At 43.7% G+C, this 20,068-nt stretch overlaps 1 protein-coding gene across 2 annotated transcripts in view; it reads right to left on the reverse strand.

The window, feature by feature from the left end:
- Positions 1-20,068, reverse strand: part of LAMA3 (laminin subunit alpha 3) — a 253,780-nt gene that overhangs the window by 11,983 nt on the left and 221,729 nt on the right. For both annotated transcript variants that reach the window (XM_046670883.1, XM_046670884.1), the window contains 8 exons: positions 18,030-18,149; positions 17,518-17,651; positions 12,135-12,252; positions 11,609-11,749; positions 9,642-9,781; positions 8,742-8,873; positions 7,292-7,445; positions 2,722-2,891 (listed from right to left, as the gene is read on the reverse strand). In XM_046670883.1, the coding sequence (XP_046526839.1) occupies positions 2,722-2,891; positions 7,292-7,445; positions 8,742-8,873; positions 9,642-9,781; positions 11,609-11,749; positions 12,135-12,252; positions 17,518-17,651; positions 18,030-18,149 (1,109 nt within the window). The remainder of the gene's footprint in view (positions 1-2,721; positions 2,892-7,291; positions 7,446-8,741; positions 8,874-9,641; positions 9,782-11,608; positions 11,750-12,134; positions 12,253-17,517; positions 17,652-18,029; positions 18,150-20,068) is intronic.

A 20,068-nucleotide genomic window follows, 5' to 3' on the forward strand; every position in this document is an offset into this window, starting at 1 on the left:
ATGTATAAGGCACTGTGGTGGGCAGTGGGAATGCAGTGATGGAGGTTTCCTTCCTTGAGTTGTTCACGGTGTGTGGATGCACTGAGGGGGTGCCTAAAAGTGCAGTGGGAGGAGGTGGTGGGAGATACAGGTATCAGCAGGCTGTTGTGGACCCACTCCCTGCAGTTTATGTCTAAGCGCACACCAGACAGAGGGCAAGAATTGGGTCTTTCCTGCTTAACGCTGTATCCCCAGAGCCTGGTACACAGTACGCACTCAAAAAACAGTTACTGAATTGAATTAGATGGTAAATGGAAAATCTGGAGGTAGAATCAGGAAGTGGAAGAAAAAAAATTACACTGTTACTTCTCTTTGCTTTTTAATACTGTGAAGCTGAGAAAAAAACTGAGATGCTCTTTACTTCTTCAGATGAGCAAGTTTTCTTGAGGGTAACATTCTTCAAAATGAAAAAGAAATCTCTATTTGTTAAATTAAACCAAGCAGATGGTGACACCACTCAATATTTCTCTCGTGTATCTGTGTGTTGTGTGGAGGTCTGGAGAACGAGGGTTAGCCAATTGAAGGAGGATATTAGGACTTGCTACAGAATTAAAGCACTTTACATATGTGAGCGTGGTTATCAGACTTGACATCTGCTTTCCAGAACTATTTCTTAAAGCAGCTTTCTTTCAGAAAAGACTAACACCCAAAAAAGACGGCAGTAGGTTCCAATCCCAGCATATGAAACTGTAGCTACAACTCCTCACTGCTGGAAGACAGGACAGCAAGACAGAGAGCTAAGCAGCATTTTTATACATTCACCAAAAGGTTAAAATAGTGGTACAGTGTTTTAAAGAAGAGGAAAAATTGCTAGAATATAAATCAGAATGAGAATAATAGAATAGTCCAAATCTTGCAACATCCTGAAAATACACTCTGATTGCAACAATCCTTGGGAGTAAAATAATTAAAAAATTACTCACTGATGATTATTTTTTTCACTTTCCCTTTAAAAATGTTACTTTTTCCATTTATTACACATAATTTAGCATTGGATGGGAAGGTGCTGGGGTTGAATCATCAGAAGAAGCCAGACAACTCACCACACTGAATGTGCTCAGAGAAAGGGGCTGCAGAGGGAGGTTGAGGGCAGGACTGGTGGAGAAGCTGCAGGACCAGGAAAACGGGAGGGAGAGGAGGCTGGAAGAGGGCAGTCCAGGGAGCATCTACAGGGCGATTGCTGTCACTAACGTCAGCTTAACCAAGAGAGCGGTGACCAGCAGTGGGGTCTCCCTGCCAAGAGGTAGCCCCGGGACGGGCTGATAACTGAAGGGACACCACTTCTGCCACCTGCCTTAGTCTCCCACTAGCACAGTTTTGGCAAATCAGGGATCCCAAGACTTTCCATGCGGCCCCTGGAGACCTGGAGCTGCTGGCATCGGCATTCTTCTTCAGAACTGGGCCCCTCCCCTTTCCGCCTTCACATCAGCCTGTGAATCATGCACTTGGCTTACTGAGTGGGTGTCTAAAGGCCAGCTCATAAGCTATTACCTGTCTTCCATGCAAGGAAAGCATTGTCAACTCCATTTAAGTGATGAGAAAATTGAGGTTGGAAGAGAGGTAGTAATTTGTGAAAACAGGTGAGACAGCATAATTGTGCCAAGTTTATGGAGAGACAGCTTAGGCTCAGAAACGTTGAATAACAGCCCGTGATGGCCATGGAGCTGCGGCTCAGAGCTCCCTTCAGGACAGCTGCAGTGGCACACGGGTGACTCCCAGCTGAGGTCTGAGCTCAGCAGCAGAGCTAGAGCCAGGCCATTCATGCCCAACACTGGACTCTTTGAAGGGGAGATCTTTCCTTGCAGACACCCCACCCAGAGCTGCACTGCCATCTGACGCTCTTCCTACCCAGGCCTCCTTCCTTCCCCTCTCCTTTCACAGGCTTCAGGCCCACGTCTCAGCTGAAGGCTCTCCCTGCCAGCTCCCGCTCCCTCCCCCTTTATCTTCCTCAGGAAGAATAAATCTCTTGCATATCTAATTCCATCGTGACATCTGCATCCCCAAGGACCTGAACTGGCAAATGGCTTGAGGTCACACAGCCAGCAAATGGCTGAGTGGGATTGAAAGCGAGGTCTTAAAGCCAGGTCCTTTTGACCCCTGGGCAATTTTCCTTCTGTAGATAAATCATAAAGGAATTTTTGGCACCTTTCTATGTCTCCTTCAAATCACATAAAAATGACAAGTTTTATTTTTCTACTTTTTTCTGACATCCTATCTCTGCTCATTCCCTCCTCCTCTCAAAAAGATGCAACTTGTTAGCACAAAAAGTCCAAATGTATTCCCTAAAAATGATTTATCTGGCACTGAGTCTACCTAAAAGAATGATTTTCCTGTGACTACAGAATGCAGGAGAAGACAGGTGATTTATCATAGAAATAAGCAGCAGCTTGGAAAGAAATATCAGCTGTATTTTTAGAACACTGTCAATTCTAAACCAGAGGCTCGCTGGCTGTCCCAGCCTCTGAGTAGCACACGTAACATGTGCACTCCAGCTGTGGGGAGGGAGTGCACTCAGGCAATCACACCCCAAGTCCTGTGCTGGCCAGCACCTCTTCTCACAAGAGTGTCAGTACTACTTCCCTGAGGGACAGGTGCATTTTGTCATGCCGGCTAGCCTGCCCTGGGGTAGAATCGCAGAGTCAGGTTCTGAGTTGGTGTGGGTGCAGGAAAATTAAATAATACCTGGATTTCAGCAACTCCTGGGGAACTGTGAACAGCAAGTGGCTGGTGGGACTGTCACCAAACCTGAGCGCTCCATGACTTGCCTGGGCCTTGGGAGGTGATGGGCAAGACTGAGCATCTCGCCACCCCTCCTTGCTCCTCGGAGAGGCCACTGGTGTGTCCTGCAATGGCTGCATGGGAGAGAAGCCAAAAATTAGGACAGCTCATTACCAGGGGAAAGAGGGAAGAATATTATCTTGCAGAGCGCCTTGCTCAGTTTTTACTTTTGATCCTCAGAGATGAACTCAATAGAGATGAATTCCTCCCTGGGGGAGGATGCACAGTATTCCCATCCTGCACACCTCTGGTCTCCTTTCAGACCACTGCTGCTCCTGGGACCAGTGGACATCCGGAGCTCCTCACCATCACGGAGGAACCACAGTGTCCCTTGAGAGAGCCAGCGTTTGGCCAGCAGCACGGAGGCCTGCACAGCCAGCCAGTGGCACATGGAGCCTCCAGCCCTCCACTTCCCCTCTGGGCCATTCACTTGGGCTTTTACAGCAGGCCAGTGAAAAAACAGAGCAGGAAACAGAGGTGGGGGGACCACAGCCAGTTCCCACTTTCATCAGAGTTGACCTCCACACAGAAGTCTGTCTTGAGCTGGACGATGCTTTGAATTTTTCAACAGGACTGAGTTTTCATGCAGAAAAATGACCATAACAAATATCAAATGTGACTAGAATAACTGTTGGAAGAAACAGAGACTCTCTGCCCTTCCCCCTTTTTCCTCTGCTGCAGAGTCCAGATTTTTTTTATTTTTTAGGAAGATTAGCCCTGAGCTAACTACTTCCAATACTCCTCTTTTCGTTGAGGAAGACTGGCCCTGAGCTAACATCCATGCCATCTTCCTCTGCTTTATATGTGGGACGCCTACTACAGCATGGCTTTTGCCAAGCGGCGCCATGCCCGCACCCGGGATCCGAACAGGCAAACCCCAAGCTGCCTAGAAGCAGACGTGCGAAATTAACCGCTGCGCCACCCAGCTGGTCCCAGAGCCCAGATTTTGAAGATGCGTCTCCGCCCCTCCCTGGCGGCTCAGAGCTCAGCGGAGATCTCCATCCGTCAAAGGGAAGGGCAGGTATTGACCAAGCTAGAGATTGGGTCAGGAAATGAACACGTGAGGCCCTCTTGGCCAATGAATCTTGAGGGGAAGTAGCAGGGCGGGGCCTCTGAGAAACTTCCCTGCTAACAGAGAAAGGCAGCAGATCGGCGCTTACGGTGCTCTGCATGTCCCGTGAGGAAATGAAGCCTGGAACCACACAGGCTGGAGCTGAGACGACTGTGAGGAAGCAGACGCAGTCCTGATGGGCTAGGGCCAGGCCTCAAGCCCCACCTATACCCAAACTGTCCGTTCTATGACACTATAGATTTCCTTACTGTTTAAGCCATTTTTGCAGTTTTCTGGAGCTAGCAGCTAAAGGCTTCCCAACAAATTCATTCCTTCAAGAGCACGTTTTCCTCTCCAACCCAGTTCCCGGGTCGGGTGTTCAGAATGCATGCTCGATACCAGTTATTTAACACATTCTGTGAATACTCATTGCTGAGTGGGGATGTTCAGTCATACCCACCAGAAAGTTAAATGAACTACTTAAAATCCAGCCAAACCTGGATCCTACTGGAGCTTCCCGCCTGGGCCTCACTCTCTCCCTGAAAGATTCTTCTTTGTGTGTCAGTAGCAGTAACATCAAGATGAACAGTTTCAGATACCCTTTGCCACCAACTTTTCCTTTCTTCTCTTAATGGCACCCAGGCCTCAGAAATTGGTCATCCTGGACGCCCACCTTCCTTGCCTCTTCCATGCGTTCAGTTTCCATGTCCTCTGTTCATCTCTGTGACAGATTTTGTTTCCACTTCTTCCCTTTCACTCCCAGTCCCTCTGCCCTGAGTCAGGCCCCTGTTTCTCTTGCCTGGACCTTTGTCGTCATTTGCCAGTTTGACTCCTTGTTTCTAGAACTTTCCTAAACCAAACCATCCCACAGGCTGCTCCAAGCTTATTAATCTTTCAACATGGTACTCGTTTCAATGGCTTCATGTTGACTGTAGAAAAATGTCAAAATTACATCAGGCCATCTGAGGCGCACGTGATCTGGCTCAAGCGTGTGATTCTAAGCTTACCTCCCCGAGTATCCATTCTCCACCAAATTGGCCCTGTTCACCAAGCTTTCCAAGCCTATAGAGGCCACGTGATGTGGCTTGAAGAGCACGTTCCTGGGAGGCTACAGCCCTAATCTGAATTCTGATTCTACCATTTACTGCCGGGGTGCTCTTAGGCAAGTTTTTGGGTTTTTTTCTTTTAACCTCTCTGACACTCAATTTCCTGACCTGTAAATTTGGCCTTTTGTTTTGCTCTCAGAGGGGTGTGGTGAGAACTGAAAGAGGCAGTATGAAGACTTATGAAGATCAGAAAGAACGTATGCGACGTGTCTTGGACCTAGGAGTTCCACCCACATCCTGCCTCCCAGCTTAGGGCTTCTGCTCACACAGCAATAATTCTTACTTATCTAAATTCACCCCTCCTGTAGACCCAGTTCATCTGTTACCTCCTCTAGGAAAATTCCTGCCACACCACTCCTGTAGCATGTTTTGTCCCTTTCACGTAGGTTATTAGTGTGTAATAATAATAATAGCTAATATTTATTGTGTGCTTGCCACGTGCCAGGCACCTTCTACGTGTTTTGTGTTTATTACCTCATTTAACCCTCACAACAACACCATGAGATATTACTATTATATATCCTCATTTAAGTTGCAGGAAATAGACCCACAGGGAGGTGAAATAAAATCACTCACGGTCACCCTCCTAGTAAGTGCTACAGCCCGATGCAAACCCAGGAAGTCTGACTCCACAAAGCTTTGTTGCCTTCTCCCTGCTATTGGGCTTTTGGAGGCAGAAGTAATTTTGTATTCCATCTAACCTGGGGGTTTGCACAGAACAGGGGGAAAATTACATACAGTGTGTCCACTGGTGTCTCCCACATCAATAACCCCAGTCCCACCCTATCTGCTGAGGCCCACTCAGAGACACCTGATGGTCTCCTGTCAGCTTTCTCCACTTGGATGTCTTGCAGGCACCTGTTCACTCAATATGCCACAAACTCCACCCATTCACTTTCCCTCTAAGTACTTGTCCTTTTCCCATCTCCCTGAATGGCATCTCCATCCATCCAATAACTAGATTATATGCCTCAGAATTATATTAACTCCTGCCTCTCCCTTGCCACCCACATTCAATTATTATCTGAGTCCTGTACATTCTATCTTCTAAATAGCTTTGAAAACATTTTCTTCTATCTCCACCATCGCTGTGCTAATTCAGTCTCCCAGTAACTTGCAGCCTTACAATGAAAACATGAATATATGACTTCATTCCTGATAGGGCAGTTCTAAAGGTGTTCTTTTCATAACAGTAAAATGACAACCCTTTATGAAATATATTTCTTCTTAATAGCATAAAATATTTCTTATTATGTACTATCTATGCAACTCCACCAAATCGGTGTGCTGCAGGGAAATATTGGCAGACAGGCAGCATGTGGTTGCTGTTAAGTGGAGAGTGAACAGGAGTGCACTGCTCTGAAGAGGGCACAGGCTCTGGGGTCAGGGTGCCGAGGTTTGAACTGTGACTCCACCTCCATCTGTGGGAGCTTACCTTTCTAAACCCTGGCATCCTTTTCTGTAAGACGTGGCTAGCAAGAGTACTTCTCTCACAAGGTTACTTGCGGATTTAGTAAGAAAATCCACTTAAAGAGCTTAGTGCAACGCCTGGCACACCGGAGGTGCTCAATGTTATCCATTAATCATATTAATTGTAACCTCAGACGTGGGGAGGTCACACTGTTGACCTCAGGCAGAGTGAGGAATTCTTTCAGCCCTAACCCTGTTCACTTCATTAGGATGCTTCCACTCCTCCAAACAAGGAAGTTCATTTCCTTTCAACCTCTCTTACTGCAGCATGTTAGAATCACCCGGGAGCTTTACAAACGCCTGCCACCTGCACCCACCTCAAGAGCGTCTGACTTAACTGGGTGGGATGCAACCTGAGTGTTGGGATTTTAAAAGCTTCCCATTTGTTTCTAGTCTGCAGTCAAGGTGAAGCCACATTGGTCTCAGCAAGGCCTGTGTACATGTGTACATCTTGTCTTAAGAGGCAGGACAGAGGGATGTCTGTGGGGAGGAGAAGGGGCGTGGCCTCTGTATTGTAGGGATAATCATCATACCTGAGTCAAACGAGCAAGACATCAGCTACAGAGACTGAGAAACCTCTGTCAAGGTTCTATTTGTTCTATGACGGCAAAAATTGCCAAATTTTCATCAAGGTACAAAATAAAAGCTAAAAGGAAACCGCTTTGACATTTTGGTGTAATCCTACTGTTGCTGACCCATCAATCCTAGAGGCATTGACCACCACAGGACCGGGTGATCTACACCCCTCCCTCCGCCCCACCCACCCCTACATCTACCAGGAGGCAGGATTCTCTTCTGAGAATCCTCTGGAAAGAATCAAAACCCACTGTAAGGTTTCAACACTTGCCTCGTTGATAGAGAAAGTCTTGGCTGTGTTAAACCTTGTAGAACCTTTAAGCAACATTAGAAACGGTGGTTCGTTTAAACTGCAGCCTCCCAGGGACACCTCTCTCTTCGTGGATTTACTGGCCAAATCCAGGACTGCGGGACTCTGCGATGACCTGGAACAAGGGCAGAAGAGAAAGCTGATGCCAAACTCTGACGCATCCAGGAAGACGCATCGGCAGGAAGAACTTATTTCAAAAATACACATTCTTACTGTCATGGTTTCTGGGTAAACTTTCATCTCCTACCTGTACATTACATCTAGAGGAGGCACTCGGCTCATAGGGGACAAGGATGTGCTGTACCCACCCCTGCATTCCCTGAAAACTCCAGCAGAAGGGCTGGAGAAACTTTTCTCCCTCCCTGCCTTTTTTTTTTTTTTTTTTTTTTTGCTGAGGAAGATTCACCCTCAGCTATTGCCAATCTGTTGCCAATCCTCCTCTAATTTGTACATGGGTCACTACCACGGCATGGCTGCACAGAGTGGTGTAGGTCTGTGCCTGGGAACCAAACCCAGGCCACTGAAGTGGAGTGTGCCAGACTAAACCACTAGGTAATGGGGCTGGCCCCTCTTTTTCTTTTTGAATAGCCAGGATTGTGGCAAAGCCAGAATACTATAGTTCTTTCTTTGGGATGGGTGTCATATAGAAATATGGAAATGAAATATACAGAGAGGAGAAACACAGGCACTTATGATCCAGAATGATGGTGAACATCAGGAGAGTGAGTTTCTGGAAGGATTTATCTTACTGCATTTGAGGAGGAAAGTCTCACAGGTACTCTGCTTTAATTTTATGATTGTTGTCCGAACCTTGATGGACAACAGGAGCCCACAAGCTCCTGACAGGCTGTCTGAGGTTCCTGACCAGTCCTGGGCCCTCCCTCTGCCCTGGGGAGAGTTTCATCTCTTATCTAAAAATGATCATTTTGTATAGAAAGAAAAGAACATTTAAACATTTGCACGCAAGCACCAGGCTCCACTCTCTCTGTGAAAGGTCACATTCGCCACTGTGGGCATTTGGTTTCCTGGCATTGCACCCGTTCGTGCAATTCCTTGGCCTCAAAATCCAGGAAGCACTGATTAAATCTAAGTGCATAATCTTGATTAAAATGAAATAAAATTTCAGGGTGAATATTTTCCAGGGCCATAATCTGAAAGTTAATTTTAATTAGACCTTTTCCAAGGTTATGTGCCAAAGCTGATCCTTTACAAAGGGAGGCTGGGCCCATGCGTTTCTGTTAGTTTGTTTTTAATGTCTGTATCTTGCCCAAGAGGGTGTTTGGCGAGGTGGTGGTACCAGAGCCGTGTGCAGCACAAGGTGAGGAATTCGACTCGGCTAACTGACCAATGATACGCCCTCCCTCGCAGCAGGCCGTTCTCACCGGCCACACACACAGAAAAGGGCACACACCTGTGGACGAAAACGTTGCTGATACAACCCTCAAAATGACTCCCGCCCAAACGCAGGGATTGCTGGGAACCTGAGAAGCCTTGTAGCCTTTGGTTATTTTTCAGAGGCTGGTCATCAATGAGAAGCCGGAGTCTGAAAGAGGAGGAAAGCAAAAAAAGAGTGAGACTGTTGGAATAAAGATTCTCGTCCTGTGGTCAACTTACTGTCTTTGACTCTGACTCGATTTCTTTTACCTAAAATAACTTGTTAAACTAGACTTATTTTTAAAGAGCATTTAACTTTTTTCACGTATTCCTTTTTGCACATAATATTTTTGTTAAAGTATTCTATATGTACAGAAAGTGCACATACCTTAAGTATGCAGCTGAATGAACTTTCGCAATGTGAACAGACCAGCAACACCAGCACACAGATAAAGAAGCAGCGCGGACCAGCACCCCAGGAAGCCCGCCGGGTGCTCCCTGTCCATCTCTAGCCTTCCTCCCCCTCCAAGCATAACCACTACCTGAATTCTGATAGAATAGATTAATTTTGCCTGTTTTTGAATTTTGCATAAATGAAATCATAGAGATGAACTCTTTTACGTGTGACTTCTTGTGCTCAGCATTACGTTGTAAGGTTCATCCATGTTGTTGTACACAGTTGTGGCTGTTTCATTCTCATTGCTCCTGTTTCATTATCCCATTTTGAACGTACCAGATTATTTATCCATGCAACCGATGAATGACTGATTTGTGTAATGAGGAAATTGATACAGAATGAGGAAGAAGGCCAAGTCTTACTAGTAAAATAGTGTCAGCATCAAGGACAAATATTTCACATAAATGATAGTAGAAAATTCCATTAAACTAAATAAAGTAAAAATATTTAGAGCTCTGGCAGAAGTGCCAGTCCACTCACCCAGAGGTGTCGCTTATTACAGATACATAATGCAGTAAACCATCCATGTACGTCTGTGGGGATTTAAAAATTGGGCTGCTGCTATCTGTGGTGCTCAGTTCAATGTGCCCATCTTCCAGGGTGACCTGCAGGCTACTTGTCTGAAATCATCACAGAATATACCATTCAATGCAATTAATTTGCATTTAAGGATTATGAATGTATCAATACGGAATTTATAATCAAAACTATGTATAAAACAGCCAGAATGATTTGACTTAAATGTTTTGACTTTGCTATTTTGATCCAAAGATTATTTTTGAATATTTTGACTCCATGTTTATGAATATAAAAACTTATGCAAATTATTTCAACATTGGTGAATTTGTCAAAATTATTTTATGGACCTACATTCATAAACCAATTAAACTCTCCATCAATTATATAAAACAGTTAAACCATTTCTAAGTTTGTCTACTTTCACTTTTATCTTGCTGAAGTTATTTTCATCAGGATCAATTCTTTTCTGAATAAATTTTACAATGAAGCCTTGATTTGTGAATTTTTTCACATATGCTTATAACAGTGACATCTTCTCTTCAGCCATTATGAATTTTTAATTTTCTGGTCATAATTTCTAGGAACTTCAACTTTCCAGTGTCAAACTCTACGGATCTAAATTTTGGCAAGATGATTTGATTCTTTCTGTCAATTCTTAATAAAAAAAATAAGTGTAGTTTTAGCAGTTGTCATTTTAAGCTTATTGATTTTTTTCCACCAACCGCAATTTTTGCAGTTTTCAACAAGATGGGATTCTTCAGTGAGCTTTTTTAGTCTGAAACAATTTTTACAGTGTGTGCTTGCAACCATTGTTAGTTTCACTTGCTGCTGACTTTTTTCAGTTGGCAATATTTACTATGACCTGGGTAAAAGACTGCTAATTGATAAGTATTTCTTAGTTGCGGGAAATGTTCCTCAGGTAGTTTTAGGACTCCTGCATTGTCCAAGATTGAACTCATCTGTTGCTAAGTTAATTCTTCCATTTGCTTTTGACCATTTTGTATATTGTGTACTAAGTGTCCCTACGCTTGGCAGAGGAAACAAGTGTTGGGTGTCAAAAGAGCTAGGTCAAAACATCCTGTTTTGATGGAAAAATGATTCTCACAATCTAAATGTTAGCATGTACTTCTTCAGGGCTAGTTTTCAAAACAAGATGTCTAAAGGCTGATGAGCAAAGATGTCAAGAGAGGAGAGGCCTTTTAAAACAGCATATCTACAGAGTCAGTTACCATCCCTCCTTTCAACAAAGACTAGATGTCTGTTATGCTCGGCTATCCTTAAGAAAGAAATCCAAGAAGGACAGTGTTTTATTTCTTCTATTTTAAAATCCTTCTCGTTCCACAAGGAGATTTCAAAGTATTAGTTGACTTCTACGCCTACGTAACCACAGTAGCTAAATCTTAAGTTATAGACGGTACCTCCTTCTGAAGAGAATTTCCGTGGCTCTGTCACATATCAACAATGAGCAAAGGACCTTATTTTCTCCTATTCCCCAGATATAAATATTGCCCAACTAGCTGCTGCTGCTGCAAAAAGGAATCTGAGGAGCTTCTTTTGTGGAATCGAAAAGGAATAATGGAGACACATTCTGATTTTTTCTTAGATCTAAAACTTTAAGCTACATTATTACTTATAACAGTTCTAATTCACCTTAACTGATAAAATATATTTAAAAAGAATGAAAATGCATCCATGAATATACACAAATTCAATTCTGTAAACTATAACGTACTTTCTAAGCCTGATTTCTTTTAGGACCTACCCCAGGATGGGGAATAACTTCCATGGTTGAAGTATACAATAGTGTTTACTGTGTGATGATAGATAAAATGCCCAACTAATTTACCTTCAAAATCTCTCTATTGTTTTTGACATCAACCTTTGAGTCAGGTTTAAATCTTTTTCAATATTCATGCAATATTTCATACCCGTGTCTGATGATGTAATAATACGCCACCAGGTTGAAAGGTCTGAAATCCAAAGGAGGCCTGGAAGAGGTTGGGCAATGGGAAGTCCAAATTGGTGAAACTCATTTGTCCTCCCCTGGAGAATGAGGCAGAGCGCACAAGCTGAAATGCAAATATGGAATAAGTTACTAGCATTGTAATCATTTTATGGCTGAAATACAGGATCTTAACCTATATCACTTCACCTGAGCTGATTCATGTGATTTATGTAGCCTCGGGAAGAAAGAGAGTTTGCTTTTGTGCGTAGTAATTTACCAATCATCTGTAAGTTTTTATACGTATAGTTAGTATTCCTACTTTCCTGCGCATTTAATATGCAAACCTGAAGAGGTTCCGTACCTTGCAAGTATGTGGGGAATGTGTATGAGCCAGTTCCCCATAACACTGTGTGCTACCAGAAAAAAGTCAAAAGTTGATGTGTTAATGAGCACCAAAGATGGGTTCGTTGGGGTGTACTCCCTTGCAAGGTTTTGAACTCTTCACTTACCTTCCAATCTTCTGAGCACTTTTTTGTTACTCCCACAGTATCATTCAACCTAACGACACCAGTAGTTTTCTTCAGATTTTTCATGCAGCCTCGGAAAGCCGGTGTAGAAATGTTAAACCTGATTTGGGAAACAAAAAAGGGAAGAGATGTACCATACCAGGCTTGCCTGAGAATTGGAGCTGAAACACTGCACTCTCTACTACTTCTCACTCATAAACAAGTACATATTTTATGGTTATCTGTTCTCATGGGATTTCTACAATGCTACTTATTTTGTGATGCTGGGAAAATCTATTTCCTTTCTGCCTGATTCTGCATTCTCAGCTTTAATGTTACAACAATAATGTTGACAGATGAATGGACAGTGTCCCCAATAGGTATAGAGACAAGGAAGATGTACAATATCTAGAATTCCCCCTGTCTCCTCTTGGAGGTAGTGCATGCTGAATCAGAAGTATATTAACAAATCAATATCCTATAAATATTATATAAATATATATTAATAACTTAATAGATAAACAATTTGTTAGAGCCAGGAATGCTCTAGGAAACTTTTTGCTTTTTTCTGGTTCCCTTTTAAATTAGCCACTGTAAACTCAGAAGAAACAAACTGTTACTTTTTGGTTCTAGTCAATTATGAACAATGTGGCTTGGTATTTAGTCAATGCCAAGATGGAACAATGGAAAGCATTTTCTGGCCTCATATGCTGTGTCCACCACCTCCGAACTGTGCAACCTGGGCAAGGGGTCAGTGTGAGGATTAACCAAGGTAATGCACAGGAAGTGCTTGGAACCGTATGTGACAAGTGGTCGTGAACACTCAGGAGGTATTTCTGAGAGGCAAGATAGTGCTGCCCTAGAACTGTGGGCTTTGGAGTCAGGCTGCCTAGGTTCAAGTCTTGTCCCTTTTGCCTGAGCAGGCAACTTAACTTCTCTGTGCCTCTGTTTTCTCATTTATTCAATGGGACTATGTTTTTGTTTTTGTTTTTGTTTTTTGTGAGGAAGATTGGTCCTGATGTGTTGCCAGTCTTCCTGTTTGTGTGTGAGGAAGATTGTTGCTAACATCTGTGCCAATCTTCCTCTACTTTATGTGGGACGCTGCCACAGTGTGGCTTGACGAGCGGTACAAGGTCCACACCCGGGATCTGAACCCCCAAACCCAGGCCACTGAAGCAGAGCACGCGGAACTCTAACCACCTGGCCACAGGGCCGGCCCCAAAGCATTCATTTTTATTCAATTCATTATAAACGGTTGAGCTACATGTAATATGCATAAAATTAAATTTCATTAAGAGGAAAAGGAAGAAAGGAACCACTGGCATTGCAGCATGAGCTTAATTATTTTACAAACATGGCTTTTCGCCTCAGAAGAGGAGGACAGTTCACATTAACTCCTGGAGCTTGTCTATTTCCACCTACATTTAGATCCATCCTCTCTTGGATTTCAACATGTTTTAGACTCATCAACATCGCCTGATGTCCTTCTTTCCATGAAGAACAGGTCGAAGGAAGAAGGAGATGGCAGGAAAGAAAGGCGGCTGACAGACAAGGAGCACCTATTTTGTGGAATGCTATTACTCCATTCTCACAGAAACCTTCCGAGGGAGATATTTTCTTACCTGACATTTACTGAGCACTCCCCCGGCCGGGCCTGTGCTGACTCCTCCCTCGGACTCCTCACAGCGCTGAGAGGCGGGCAGGTACTATGCCCATGTGACAGAAGGAGCAAGGATGCCTGGGAGCTTGGGTAACTGCCCTAAGGTCACGCAGCAGGAAAGCAGCCACACTGGGATCTGAGTGGTGAGTGTGTCACACAGCTGGTGTGACTCCAAGCCCTTGCTCCTTATGCTCACAGTTTGTGGACCCACATTGCTGGGAATGGTCATCACTCCCTCCTACAGAACAGTTACCTACAGCAGAGACGTTAAAATGGAAGATTTATTTCCACTACTCCTCAGGGCGTTCTAGTTACTCTGGCTCATCTGAGGGCCTAGAGTTCCACGTTTACTCCAGGATGCGGGGGACGAACACACCTGCTAGAGGGAGGTGACTGTGTAGGGTGTCAGCTGTGGTATTGAGTTAGTACCGTAAGGTATGTATGCATTCTGTGGGCAGTCCATTCACAAAGCTTAGCCGGGTCCAAGCCCACTATAGGCAAATTTCAGAAAGCCGCAAGAGCAAAATGTAATCCTAAACTCTGTTGGGTAACTTAGTCAATGTTCAATGGATCCTTGACTGATTTTCACTTTTCAAATTATTTTCATGTTAATGCTTTATTATTATACTCTGCAACACAATGGTGTAGGCCCTCAGGAAAATTTGTTGGTTTGAGACCCTCTGGCATTCTCAGGGATGACTTTCTCTTCTCGTGGGAAGCAGATGGGATTAACAGATTGTGACTTCTGACTACAATCCTAAACAAGTCACTCCAAAATCTGGATCCCCTTTCCCAGAAGATACACTGCAGTGAGAAGGAAGAAAACAGAACATCCACTACATCTCTTGGTCAGAGCTACTTTACTTAGCGATGACACTAGTTTGTTTCACTCCACATTAGTTTAAGAACAAACTGTCTATAAGGGCCTTCCATTTATGCCGGGGATCAGAGCATCTTGCTTCTTTGAAAGAATTGCTAGTCCGCCCCCAGAAGCTCAGCTACGGGTTACCAGTAGAACTCTTCTGCCCCCCTTACCCTCGCAGTGACCCACGTCAGAGGGGGTTTCATGACTCCCTGGACCATCAAAGATGTTACCAGAGGGATAAGACAGGGCCAGAAACAGTGGAATATTGCTTAGGATTTTCCTTGAGAGGGAATAAAAGGCCAGTGAAATCTTTTGACTGGCTTCAACCCCCTGGATTTTCCATATTCTTGTGATTTTAATCAAAAATCAAAGTGTAAACTTGCCCCGAAAAAGGAAGCAGTCCCTTGTTTGGAAGACCCTAAGACAGATTACTAGGAAAATTCCATATGTATATCTATATGTATATGCATGACTATACCCGTATATGTGTTTCTTTAATGGATAGAGATGAAGAGGTGAAAAAAGGGTGAGTGCTGACTTAACCCAAGGTCACATCACTCTTTGATGGCTGAGCCAGAACTAGACCATTTTTTCTGATTCTCACTCACTACCTTTTCTAGTAGACCTTGCTTGACTTGCACCCACATCGCTGTCTGGGGGCCTTCTGCTCACACCACACAGAAGCAAACCACTGATCAATGGTTTCTGTATTGCCTCTGAGAATTCCTCACTGCTCTGGGCGAGTCCACCTGCCCCATAACCTCAATGACCACCTATACCCAAGCTTTATTCACCCCTTCTTCAGCCTGGACTTCTCTCCAGAGGTCCAGGCCTTGTGTTCAACCCCTTCTGGGCATCTCCACTGGCTGTCTCTCAGGCTTCTGGAACTCAGCCTGTCTCAGATAGACCTCATCACCCTGCTCCTCCGCTAGCGTTCTCCATCTGCCCAAGTGCCAGATCAGAAACCAGGTGTTGTTCTGGAGCTCTTTTCTCCGTTACTCCCCAAACCCAAGCAACCATGTAGTACTGCCCATTTGCTGTCCTAAATATATTGGGAATCCACTCCCTCCTCTTTAGCTGCACTACCATTTCCCTGGTCAGGCCACCCTCATCTCTTACCTCTGTTAATATGCTCATGTTCCAACCACTCTACCTGCCTTGGTCCTTCTCCTTCTTAATCCAATCTTTGCTTTGCACCAGAGTGAGCTACTGAAAACCCAAACTTGATCATGTCTTTTCTCTACTGAAGTCCCCCCTGTAGCTCCTTACTGTGACTTTCAAGATCTCTGTGTTTTGGTCCCTGCTTCCCATACCAGCCCACGTGTTATCCCTGGCCTGCTTCACGATGTCCTTTAGTTCTTTGAAAGTTCACACTTTCTCTAGCTCTTTGCTCTTCACATATGTTGACTGCTAGCATCTTTCAGATCTAGCCAGAGACCACTTTCCTGATACCCTCAACTGGATCAGATTCCCTCTCTGGCCCCCAACACCCAAGCCTCTTCTCTCATGGCACGCCTCACATTCATGCTGTCTGCCATCCCCTAGACTTGAGGCTCTGCCCTGTTCATCACTGTCTTCCCAACACTCACCACATTGCCTGAGGTCCTAGACGCTCAACGAATACTTGTGCAATGAACAAATAAACGAGGACCCCAGATGTGCAGAGTAGTGCTGACTACCTTAAGTTACTCTATTTTATTATATTTAATTGAATAAAATCAAGATTATTGACCACTGATAACTAGCTATCCATGGTTCAACTGCTATTTAATATTGATTATATTAAATATTAACATCACCTCTTTGGCTCTCAATTTCTTCATCTGTAAAATTCAGAGGTTACATACCATGATCTACAAGGTCCTTTCCAGTTGAAAGAATTTAAGGAGTAAAGACATTCACTCTCAAACTCTATTAAAATGCTAAGCTTTCTCACTTGCATTTTTGCATTTTTCTCACTGACAACTTTAAAACAAAGATTAGTGCCTCCTTACTAAGGATGGACGGATGCTCAAATGTATAAGGATTCCAGAAGAAAGAATACTTGTGCACGACATCTTATAAAGCACATCTAGTACTCTTTCCAACGATTGACAAATTAGGAAAAAAGCTAAGTCAGATCTCATATAAAAGTAATCAAAAACAAACATTCTGGGAGCACTCTTAGCTTAGTCATGAGGCTGTACTAACCCTTCCAGGGTCTCTTCTTTCCCTATATCATCATCAGCTATCTAAAAGCCTTTGGGAGGACTCAAATATTAACAAAATGTAAAAGTTTTTTTAAGTGCATTCTTGAAGTGTTTTTTTTCTCATTCAGATTAAGTTTTACTTCTTTTCAAATTAATTTAATTCATTCATGTATTCATTAATCTGAGAAACAGTTATGCACCTGTTCCATGTTTGATAACATATAAGGGGGCAGGTAATACAGATGTGCCTTACATTCTAGGAGATGCTTCCTGGAGGCAGCAGCCCCAGCTTTCAGTGCCCTGTGCTGCTCCTCGGGCCATGGGACTGCCTGCGCTCTCCAATACTGCCTTTAAGGACCCCAGGGCCACAACCTCCATTCTAAATGGCACATTGTCAACATGAACTATATTCCTGGTGGTTATTCTCCTCCCAAGAATAACAATGGGGGAGGCACACAGTTCCCCCATTTCACCCCCTCTTTCAAATGACCAGTCCCATTATCCAGTATTTATAGCCTGTTTTACCCTGTTGGCTAACACTGTTAATACTGAGAAGTTAACTTTTTGTGCTTGTTGTTGGAATTAAAAAAAGTAAACTCATCAGTAGCAATCATAAGCACTAAGAGAGTCCTCTGCTTCTGTTTTTTTTTTTAAAAAATCATGTCTTCTTACCTTTCCCTGATTGAAATTGGAATTCCTCCCAGATAATATGTGCTGAAATCAAATATTTCACCATTAATTTTAATGTCTTCACGAGCCACGCTTATCCTCATAAGTTTTTGGGCTTTTCCAATTCTGATCTGAATCTGAGATAAATGAGAGATGAATCAGCAAGCAAAGGGAAACAAAAAAATCCTATTCACAGCGGTTCAGAGCTATTACGATCTGACTTCCTTCAGATTCATTTATATAAACGGTAGGAAGACTCTGAGCAGTAGCACTTTTGGATAAAATATAATATTAAAACATTTTAATAGAAATGTTTATATTCAAAATTAATCATGTTTTACATGTTATTTATATGTTGTATATTTCATGTCCAGATGTTCAAATTTTAAAAGGATGTGTCCCTCAGTTAATAACTGTAAGTTCATTTGATAAGAGAAAAGTGTTTTGGGCGCTGACTTAATTTTAAAGGACTAAGAACATTTAGCAATCCAAGTAAACAGACTCAAAGGATGTACCGAGTGATCTTTCCCGTCGTTTATGATGACTCTAATTCCTTTTTCTTCTGGTGATTCTGAATTCAGCTTGTATCGCACTAGGAGACTGCCATCTTCTATATCTAGAGATATGAAGTGATCCTGGAGCATGGAAACAATGTAGATTACTAGAAGACCCGACTGAAGAAGAGCTAGAGTCTGGAACTCAAGTCACTCTCAAGTCACAGACTGCTCTCAGCTTCAGCTGCCTCCTTTGTTAAAAGGACAAAGAACTGTAATACCCAACTCCTGGGATGGGTGTGATGGTTAAACATAATGCACAGTGGTTGGCACACAGGAAGGACACAATAAATGCTAGCTAGTATCATGATTTTATTTTATACCATCCATAACCAGCATGCAAAAATGGAAACCGAAAAGATACAGATCATTAATATCATTTGAAAATATGACTGCTACCTTTTGGACAGAGGTACAATCTTACTTAAACCCCAGACATCTCCCACCATCTGTTTTCTGACTTATTCCTGGGTCTCAGCCTCATCTGCCGGCTCATCCCCCTTGACCTTCCTTGAAGTGCAGAGGGCCCCTCGGAGGTCCCACAAAGGACCTCTTCTTCCTACCACTCTCTTTGCCTCGCAATCACAGTCACTCTGTGGCTTTGGTTCAGGTATGAGCCCAGGAAGCCCCAATGTGTTTCTATAGCCTAGATCTGTCTTTTCAGGGCCAGGTCTACCTTATTTTCATTGCTTGCAGGACTCACAGATACCTCAAATTCAGGATACCTCAAACAGAACCTATGATCGACATGCCTCCCACCTGCCCAGCCAGTCTCAGCCCTTCACACTGTTTTCTCCTCTTTCTCTCTCACCACTAATCACCGTGCTGAGGCAGCCACAAACCTAACTAGGAGTCATTCTTGATCCTTCCCTCTCTCTCCCAACCAACCAAATCTTGTCAATTCCACCATTTCTTAACTCCCTCTCCATTTCATGCCACCTAGTCTCAGCCACAACTTCTTCAGCAGGACTGCGTGGCAATAGTCGCTGTCTTCCCCATGTCCACTCTCGAATCCTGCAGCCTGAGCAGTCTTTTGAAAATGCTAGTGTGAGCATATTACTCTTCTTTGCTCTTAGGATAAAGCTCTAATTCCCTAGCAGATGCTGTGAGGTCCTGACCACACCTTCAGCTTTGTTTCTCTATGCTGCTCCCTCTGGCTTTCTGTGCCCCAGGCACATGGGCCACCATTGTGTCCCTAAGTGCTCCCTGCCTTCCCTCCTCCCTCCTCTGCGCCTTCTTCATGCCTCCCTTGTGTCCCGCCACCCCCCGCCCTCGCCATGGATCATCCTCTGCCCTCTCTCCTTCAATGCTGTCTTCTACTTGTCCTCAAGGTCTCAGATTAGGCATCCTTTGCTCAAGAAACTCTCTTCTGTTATGCATCCTCATTCCACCACAAATTTTTCCTCTCCATCACTCATTGCCATTGTGATGAATTAATGAACCAATTAATGAGCATAACTTTGTTTAATATGTCTTCTCTTCTAGAATACCAGGTCCTTGAGCGCAGGAGCCTTGTCTATCTTGGTTGTTACTGCATCCCCATCATGGTGTAAGGCACATTTCCCTAGTGGAAAGATAAGCTGAGGAATTTCTCATGTAGGGCCTGAAGCTTTGCTCTTATACCATCATTCTCTAGTGACAAGAAGCCCTCTCTTTGAAGACTACTGCCAGAGTCCTTTTCTAAAAGGAAAATCAGTCCTTATTTGCATCCTAAACCTTGCCCTTGGGAGCCAGTTAGGTTCTTTTTACTATAAACAACAGAAAAACTTCGACTCACTGAGGGCAGTGAGCCTTCCAAATTAACAACAGCACATTAGGTCATTTTCTCTTATCTGGTTATTGATGGCATTTTGTAAGTTTTCTTTTAATCTAAGTAGTATTTCTGGTCCTTAGACTCCAAGACCTTCAAAATGTATACAAAGAAGACCTTGTTTTGGAAAACAACTGCCTTGCCCTGAAGATGCAGTGTGACTCCTCAGCTCTATGCATTTTCAGGCAGG

This window comes from Equus quagga, chromosome 9 (genome assembly GCF_021613505.1).
Source record: "Equus quagga isolate Etosha38 chromosome 9, UCLA_HA_Equagga_1.0, whole genome shotgun sequence".
In the NCBI taxonomy this organism is placed as follows: domain Eukaryota; kingdom Metazoa; phylum Chordata; class Mammalia; order Perissodactyla; family Equidae; genus Equus; species Equus quagga.